Genomic DNA, 9,451 nt, shown 5'->3' with positions numbered 1-9,451 from the left:
CGTCAACTGCAGCTTGAGTGAACTTACGTGACTTCTTTAATATGGAGTTAAAAAAAGAAAGTGGAGTCTCTCTTGCCCTATTAATATACCTGTTGCAAATTTATTTTATCATCTCTAATTGAAATTCTATATATCTCACTTAACTGTATTTCAGATTCTTTTTACCTCCATGGAAATTTTCTGCCATTACTTCTGTGAACAGATTTTTTATGTTGTTTGTGCTATCTCCTGCTTTTTCATTGATGCAGATCAGTCTGATACTATTCTTTGCATCATCTAGCAGCTGTTCGATTGATTTTTCTTGGTCTCTTGCTATTTTTAAGAAATCTTTCTTTTCATGATCACTAACTGCAGGCCTGTCTTCTGTGTCTAGGATTCTGTTCTGACATTGGCTCATTCTGTTGCACATACTTTCAAAGGAATTTTTAATCTCCTGGGTAACTATTTGAATCTGTTCCATGGGTTCCATTTTTTTCTTAGGTTGGGTGTTAATGGTTTCCATCATTTTCCTAAGTGCCTCTGTTTTTTAAATCTGTATCTGCTGTAGAGTCACTAAACATGTCTTTCACTATGATCACCATCTCTGTAGTTATCCGAGAAATTCTTACTTGATTTTTTTCTAGTCTCATTCATCTGCTTTGTTACTTCTGCTTTGCTGCTTCAGAGAGTCCAGGTGGGTGGCTCTCATTTCATTCCACCTCACTGCCCTCTGGCTTTGCCTTTGGTAAGCTGGAAATTTAAGGATGCATCTTGCTTTTCGGTCTTTGCATTTTTCTTTTTTCTTTTTTTTTTTAGTTTAATTCCTGGGTTGATGCTTGTAAATTGCTTATGGGAGGTAGTTTTATTGCTAGTGTTTAGAACTTTTAGGAAATGACGACTTCTCAGAGATGTTTTCCTGTTGTAGCTGGCTTTGGGTTTTGAGTCTTTTGCAAAATCCTACCTCTTCAATTAATGATGAATGAGAAGTTGCTGCCTGTTGGGCGGTCCACTGCAGCCCACTACATCTCTCTCCCCGGACACCTCTGGAGTCTCCAGTAGTCACCATGCGTCTGCACGTTCAAGCCACCCGTGCCACTCAGTGAGTCAGGGATCAGGGGGAAAGTGCTGCTTGCCAACTCTTTCTTTTTTGGTACTGGGAATCGAACTCAGGACCTTGTGCTTGCCCAGCAGGTGCTTATGCCACTGAGCTGTATCCTCAGCCCTTGCCAACTCTTTTTGCATTGAGGTCATTCTCTTCATTCTCCCTATGGGCTTCAGTTCTTGCTTTAGATCCATTTTGGATCCCAGGGACCCAATTCCCTTGTTCTTCTCTTCCTCATATTGCTATATTCTAGCATCTGGACACCAAATCTTGGAGAGGCTCTTTCTCTGTTGTTCAGTACTCCACCATTATCCCAGAAGTCCTCAGAATTGTCTTTCTATCCTAGGTGTTTCTAAAGCTGTCTGAATTTAACCTAGTCTTAACTCACCAGACTGCTTTTGATAATCTGTTCTTCAAACATTCTGTAGACTTTCTGTTTTGAGATTGGCAATCAAACCCAAGGCCTCATGTATACTAGGTAAGCATTCTGCCATGAAATGCATCCCCACTCTTACTTTGAGTTCTGTTCAGTTGCTCAGGTTGGCCTTGAACTTGTAGCTCTCTTGCCTTAGCCTTCTAAGTAGATTTCCATGGACTCTTCTCTCTCTCTCCCGTTCTTTTTCTTCTCTGTCTCCCTCCCTCCTTTCTCTCTCCCCTCTACTTCCCTCCCTCCCTCTCTTCTTCCTCCCCCCACTTCTTTCTTTTTGACACTGAGTTTCACTATGTAGTTCAGGCTGATCTTGAACTTACTTTGTAGCCCAGGCTGAACTCATGGTGATTGGGCTCCAGCCTCCCCAGTGGTGGAATTGTAGGTGTGCACCACCATGCCTAGCTCTTTACACTTTTTAAGGATAGAGACTACATTGTCTTTACCTTTGATTTCAGAGTTATTTCATAACATAGATGTATAGTTAATATTTTTTGATTGAATGACTTTTTTCTCTGAGCTCTTTTAGTAATTCTTAATTGTAAGTCTTTTGCTTAGGTGGTTTCTATTATATGGAATGTTCTTTTCATTTTTTAAATGCTTGTCAAATGTTGTTAAGTTTCTACTTGGGGACCAGCCCTGATTCTTTTTGGCCTGTTGTAGTGTCTGTTTACTTTTTATTTCTTTAAATTGTAGAAATACTTTTAATAAGAAATTTATTTCAGCATTTGGCTTTGTTTCATGGATGTTTCTTTAAATTGAACTTACATTTATTGCCACAATTTTGTTAATGAGATGTTAAAACTTGGGGCTGGGGATTTAGCTCAGTGGCACAGCGCCTGCCTGGCAAATGCAAGGTCGTGAGTTCGATTCTCAGTACCGGTGGAAAAAAAAAAAAGGAGGAGAGATGTTAAAACTTGCCAATAACTTGGGCCGTGTGTGTGTGTGTGTGTGTGTGTGTGTGTGCGCGCGCGCGCGTGCGCGCGCACGCTTGGAGTCACACTGAACTACATTCCCAGCTCTTTTGTGACAGGGTCTTGCTAAATTAGTAAATTATCCAGGCTTGGCTCAGACTTTCATTCCTCCTGCCTCAGCCTTCTAGAGTTCTGGGATTATAGTCATGCACTACCACACTTCTTACTTAATAATACATTTACCATATCCATCTGTTATATTCATTTGTGAGTCAAATATTTCTGGCTTTATTGGATATGCTTCCTCATTTATAGCGCACTCTGACATGTAGCCAAGTATTTTTAGCTCTTCCTAAATTTCATCATCCACTTTAGACTTCTCCCATAAAGGACTTAGTGCACGTATTTTAATACTTCGTGTTTTTCTGTTTCTCAAACTCAACTATAAATTACAGGTTGAAACAATGTCTGTTGTGTTAAAATTACCTGTTGGTTCTGGGTGTGGTGGTGCACACATGTAATCCCAGCGCTCAGGAGACTGAGGCAGGATGATCACTGCAAGTTCAGGGCCAGCTTGGGCTACATAGTGAGTTCAGGCCAGCCTGAACTATATAGCAAGACCCTATCTCCAAAAAAGGAGAGAGAGAAGTATCTGTTAGTACTGTTATTATATTACTTTAAAATACAGTTTTAAAATTCGTATTTAAAAGACCCTGATATTCAACATGTTTAATGTAAACAAGTCAGTGGTTTCAGTAGGAAAGGAAAATACATTTTCATTTCTGTGCATGAGAACTACTAGAATTACTGAGGCAACTTGTATGTCTTCTAGGTGTCTTAAACTTAACAAGTGCAAAACTGAACATACATGCTTCTCCCCAAAGCCTCCCCTCCTTTCTCGATGACATGCTCCTTCTTAGCCTGTATTACCCACTCACCTGCAAGTGCTGTGTGTCTTGTACCTTTGAAGCATACTCAGAGTTCCATCGCTCCAGCCACCGTCGTCTACTGTTTCCGTGCTATTACGCACCACCATTATCTCCTGCCTTCTTATTGCAGTAGGTTCCTGCTTGGCTTCTCCGCTTACACGCTGCTCCCCTACCATCTGATCTGAATGGGAGCCAGGTAATTTTTATTTTAACTTTAATCAGATCGTGTTACTCTCCTCAGAACCTTCCACCTGTTTAGTTTCCTATATTAAATTACAATAAAATTCCAAGCTTTTTCTGTTGTCTGATAGGAAGGCCTTGTGTAATCTGGTCTTTGGCTGCCTCTTCAAAGTTTACCATTCTCTCTCTCTCCCTCTCCCTCCCTCCCTGTCTGTCTGTCTCTCACTCGCTGTGGTTCAGTTTGTTGCCTTAGTCTTCTGCGAATATGCCAGCCTTTTGCCCCAGGGCCTGTGTACTTGGTCTTGCCTTTCCTGGAATGTTGCCCATCCAGATGGGCTGCACGGCTAAGTCCCTCACTTGAGGGTTTTGCCAAAATACAACCTTACCTTAGGGACATCACTTATTTCTGTTTAGAAAAATGGTGTTTCTGTGTAACATTCTATTCCCATATCCTGCTTTATTTTTCTTCTGGTACAATATTCAATATTTGTGTGTATGTCTACTTGTTGTTACTAGAATGTGTGCTTCACGAGCAGATGTTTCTGTATCCCTGTAGCATAAGGCCTGGAACATACATGGTATCTGATAAATATTTGAGTGAATAAATGACTCTTAACATCAAAAAATGTTTTATGTTAGTGCTTTAAAATATTACTATAGGGGCTGGGCATGGTAGCACACTCCTATAATGGCAGCACTCAGGAGGCTGAGGCAGGAGAATTGCCATGAATTTGAGTCCAGCCTGGGCTACAAAGTGAGTTCAGGGCCAGCCTGAACTGCATAATGAGACCCTGTCTCAAAAAGGCAGAAAGAAATACTGCTATAGGACATAATTGATATAGCACAAAGCTTAGTTCTGTTTGATAACTTGTAAGCCTTTCCTGGCTAGATTTTCTTCGTTGCTGTACTCCCTTCCCTTGCCCAGATTCTTCTGTCAGTAACATGCGCTTAATTCGTATTCACTGAATGAAAACATTTATATAAATGAATAGAGATGTCTTTAATACAAGAACAGTCGAACTGTAATGCAGAAGTGGCTGCGTAGAACCAGCAGTAAGCTCTGTGACTGCAGAGCTGGGCTGGGCAGGAGGCAGATGGAGGGCGCCACCTTCATGCGAGTCTTCGGATGCGTTCGCTTCTGACCGCGTCCATCATTTGCCGGCAGCTCTCATGTCTTGCCAGGCTGGCTCTAATAGTGCGTTACGTGGCTGCCCCAAAAGAAGTGTGCACACACCTCAGCGCTTTGCCGTACTAAATGTCTGGAAGCGATGGCCGCCACTTTGAGCACCTCTTGTAATTTCAGATGCCAAACGTAACTTGTCTGAGTCTCATGATGTTGCAGTAAATTTAGTACTAAAATATTTATGCCGGTTTTTTCCCCTGATGCATACATTTTTTTGTCTGTGCCTGTGTCTCTGTCTCTCTGTCTCTGTCTGTCTGTCTCTCTTTCTCTCAAGGTTTCTCTCTCTTTGGACTGGGATGTAGCCCAGTGCAGAGGCCCTGGGTTTAGTCTCCAGTATGGGAAAAATAAAAAGAAATTTCCATTCTTTTTATGTAGTTTCATTTTCTATGTCACAGTCTCTAATACTGCTATAAAATAATTGTTTTATAAAATAGTCACCAACTTGATAAGACCTCTCTATATTTTTGGCAACTTTTAGTTCCTTTTTGTTATGGTAGACAGTAAGTTATGCAGAAGCGTGTTTGTGTTTTGAGTTGTGAATGGGGTGATACAGTTTCCTGAAAGCATATCTACTGAGGATTGGAAACGGACAGCCAGACAGGAGACAAAAGAATTGCCAGCGAGCATGACACAGCCTTCTGGAACTGCCACGTCGGCGGGGCACGGGCGCTCTGAACCTCCCAGCGGCCCGCGGAGAGGCTGTCCTGTGAGGCTCCAGAGGTGCTTCTGGGCCGTGGAGGCTGCAGGCGACCTCGGGGGATGGGCGTCGCAGCTCGCAGGCCTAGGGCTAAATGAGGCTGGGCTGTGGTCCTGACAGGTTTCTTAAACATCGCGAGCTTTGTTATGTTCCATCATGTAAAATGAATTTAAAATAAAAAGAAGATACCCTTTACTGTATACATAGACAACATCCTCAAAAAAAAGAAAAAAAACCCAAAACCACGTAACACATTCTAGAAATGAAAAATGCAATTTATACTTTAGTCAGCTAGAAAAGCAGTTCTATCTAAATACTTCATTACTTATAGCCAGAGCCTTGCTACGTTTAATTTTTGCTTGCTATGTAAAACATTGTGTGTGAAGCTGGGTGTGATGGCAGATCCCTGCAGTCCTGCTGCTGGAAGGCTGGGACAGGGTTACACATTCAAGGCCAGCGTGGGCGACTTGGTGAGACCCTGTCTCAGAGTGAAAAGATGGGGTGAGGACATAGCTGAGTGCTCTGCCACCCCAACACTGCCCCCCAAATGTGGCAGAAAGACAGAACAGCAAACAATAAAAAACGCATGTTGTAACTGTATGGCTAATTTACAGCCAACTTATAGGTCTAGCATGTTAGTTTCACTACATTTAGTGCATGTCTGCAGTACATAACTATTACATTCACGTACGTATTGAGATTGGTGATTTGTCCCACATGGGGATTGAACCCAGTGGCACTCTGCCACTGAGCTCTCTATTCCTAGCCCTTTTTGTTTTACTTTTTTACATTTGAGACAGAGTCTCGATAGGTTGCCCAGGCTGGTCTTAAGCTTGTGATCCTCCCACCTCAGCCTTTCCAGTAGCTGAGATTATAGGCGTGCACCACACTCAATAATTACAGGCATCTTTAAGTGGAAAAATAGAAAGCTAAATTTATGGCATTGTGCAACGTATTGAGATAGGGTGTTTTGATCAAGGCTTGTATTTAACCCTGCCGTGCCTGTAATCCCAGTTAACTCAAGAGGCTGAGGCCAGAAGATCACCTGAATCTAGGGGTGTGGGGTCAAGCCTGAGCAACATGAGACTGTTTCTCATAAAAAGAAAAAAATTGTATTTGATCATCTTAAAATTAAGTGTAGCTACTTCTAGTTTTTAAAATGTATGTGTGGTAGTGATACATATATTACTAAGCCTATTGTCTGTCTTGAGATGATTATTTTATATGAATTGACAAAATGTTGCTTATACTAGGAAGATTTCCTTCTCAGGCTTAGCATGTGTTACCTTCTTTATCTGTAGTGTGTATCATGTTTGTCTTTATAAAATTCCATGTTAATATTATTAATAATCTAAGAAAGAAAATCAAGAATATAAAATTTTAAGGTTTTACATGTGCTATAAAAATGATATAGACTACTGTTTTTCTAGTAATATATATAATGTATTTAAATATCAGGTTACATACATGTATATGCATGTAAGATGGTCTCAACTTAGGATGGTTTGGCTTACCATTTACAACTCAAGATGGGATTCTGTGTGTAGCCCTGTCATAAGTGTAAGTTTAGGAGCATCTGTCCCTGTGTCCACACACACACACACACACACACACACACACACACCCCAGGTGAACAGTAAACCTGAGTGTTTCTGTGATTGCAGTATCATCTTGTGCTCAGGCACCTAACAGTTCTATGGAACATTTGAACGATATATGCAAAAATAGGATAATATAAATCTCCCCGTATAGGTTAAACTTGTGATAAATAGCTCCTTGATCCTTCAGAATGAAATCCAGGCTCCAGACCCCTCAATGTACTGCTCAGAACTCTCTGTCGCCTGTGTCCAATTGCTCTTCAGGCTCGTCTCTAATTAAAGTTTCAGAATCCACTTGCACTTGGTTTTTTATTACTGATGGGCTTTGTGGAAGTGCTTTACAAATTCCATGCGTTGTCTTGAGGTTACAGCTTTGCTCATACAGCTCCCTCTGCCTTAACGTCCCTGCTTTTCAGCTCCGGCTGTTGAAACTCTACACTTACTCAGGGCTCCATTCAAGAGCCCGCTCTTCAGGCCAGGTGTGGTCGTGCACCTGTCATCTCAGTTTGGGAGGCTGAGACAAGAGGATTGCTGTGCATTTGGGGCCAGCTTGGCATAAATAGTGAGTTCAAGGTCAGTGTGAGCTACCTAGTGAGACCCTGTCTTAAAAAAAACAAAATAAAACTAAACAGACAAGAGAAATACTGTAATAGGATTAGAATCTAGAAAGTTTCAATTCAGAGCCAGGCTCTTCACCATTATTCCACTGTGTCTTAGTCTTTAGTGTCTTTGGAGCACAGAGAATATATAAGCATAGTACTAATTTTTAATAAATTTTAAAAATGGTCACATCCAAGTAATGAAAAAACAGTTGTTATTTACAACAAACCACATGTGTAAAAGGAGTGTTGTTTCTGGAGTTGTGTGTGGGTCTCCTGAGTGTGAGCTGTAGCTAATGCTTCTTACTTAATGCTCCTCTTGTGTTACTTCCTACCATATGCTTTGCTCACTTAATTCTTTTTTTTTTTTCTCTTTTTGAGACAGGGTCTCACTGTGCAGTTCAGGCTGGCCTTGAGCTCACTTTGTAGCCCAAGCTGGTCTCGAACTCGCAACAATCCTCTTGCCTCAGCCTCCGGAGTGCTGGGATTGCAGGTGTGCGCCACCACGCCCCGCTGCTTTGCTCACTTAAAATTATACGTTGGTGAATTGGTAGCAAGCAGTGACCTGTGTAGATAATTCTGGATATTCAGATTAAACCTGACGTGGAAATTAAGTATAGTTTCTTGCAAAAGGCTGATAGTTGTAGTGTCAGACTTATGATGAACTTTGTCTCACTAAAATAAAGTGTGAATATTCCAAATTGAGGCAGTGGCAAAGGACATATTAATCAGTTTCCTAGTTACTCTTGGTGTGACAGTCAATCTCATAATGATCAAGCCTGTATACTATATTTAATTAAAGAAAAAAAGGAATTAAGGACTAGGCTGTTGCTTAGTTGCAAAACACTTGCCTAGCCCATGTGAGCCTCTGAGTTACTGAATTTGACCCCTGGAACCACAAAAAGGGGGGATTAAAAATGATACGTAGCTGTACTTACGCTGTTCAAGATGCCAGAGTTAATGTCCAGATACACGTACTACTGGGGAAGGACCTAGAAATCAGAGAAATGACCATTGCAGATGTTATCTATGTCTGAACGTGTATACCTTTTTTTCTGCAACAAGCTGTTTATACATATTAAGGTAGAAAATCATTATTTTGTAATGTTTTCTTTGTATAGAAAAAGAAAACATGACCACTCTTGCTACATTGAGTCACCTGTTTACTGAAGCCTAAAGCAGCACCTGGTTTATCTAGTCATTGAAACCTCTTTTATACTTTGTATCTCCAGAAGTAGTGATTTCTTGAATACTGGTTACAACCAACCTCTCCAGTTGAAGCTGTAGTACAGCTTTTGGTGCAGTTTCACTGTGTGGAAAATAACTTTTCTATAGCTTGAGGTGTCAGTGAATTCAGTGAAACAAAATGTTGTGTCTCAAATAGATTGCTGTAGTTATTTAAGGATCTTGTTGATATTTTTTCCGCATTTGTACTTTGTTCTAAGTGTAAAGCACAAATACCTGGTTGCATGCACATGCAGTATTCTTAACTTCTCTACATTGCATGCTCTTAACTTTGGACAGTGCCCAGCTACGTATATTCAAAGACGTTTGTACCTTCAGCTTTCTCATCCTTCGTGTGCTGTTCAGATTGTGAATTTTGCTTTGGCTTCCTGTTTTTGTTTTTTGTTTTTTTTTTGTTTACTTAAAAGAGTAAAAGAAGGATAACATAGTAACGGGGGGGGGGGGTTTACCGAATTACAGACAAAGTGGTAGGACAATATCAATGATTGTCATTTTACCTATTGGTATCTTCAAGATAGTTTCTCAGGAAAACAAATAGACAAATAATAGTGAGTTACAGACAAAAATGGTAGGAAATTACCAATGGTTGTTGTACTAT

At 40.7% G+C, this 9,451-nt stretch overlaps 1 protein-coding gene across 4 annotated transcripts in view; it reads left to right on the top strand.

Moving 5' to 3' along the window:
• The window catches only part of Yaf2 (YY1 associated factor 2), a 94,452-nt gene that overhangs the window by 52,204 nt on the left and 32,797 nt on the right, over nucleotides 1-9,451 (top strand). The window contains exon 1 of one of the 4 annotated variants that reach the window (XM_005406575.2): nucleotides 3,522-3,547. The exons of the other annotated variants lie outside the window; for them this stretch is intronic. Within the exon in view, the coding sequence (XP_005406632.1) occupies nucleotides 3,537-3,547 (11 nt within the window). The 5' untranslated portion in view covers nucleotides 3,522-3,536. Of the gene's footprint in view, nucleotides 1-3,521; nucleotides 3,548-9,451 lie in introns of those variants that run through there. 4 annotated transcript variants of the gene reach the window in all.

The sequence above is a fragment of the Chinchilla lanigera genome, unplaced genomic scaffold, assembly GCF_000276665.1.
Source record: "Chinchilla lanigera isolate Chin_1 unplaced genomic scaffold, ChiLan1.0 scaffold00099, whole genome shotgun sequence".
NCBI lineage: Eukaryota > Metazoa > Chordata > Mammalia > Rodentia > Chinchillidae > Chinchilla > Chinchilla lanigera.
Note: the sequence above shows the minus strand (reverse complement) of the source record. Positions and strands in the feature narration are given on the sequence as shown.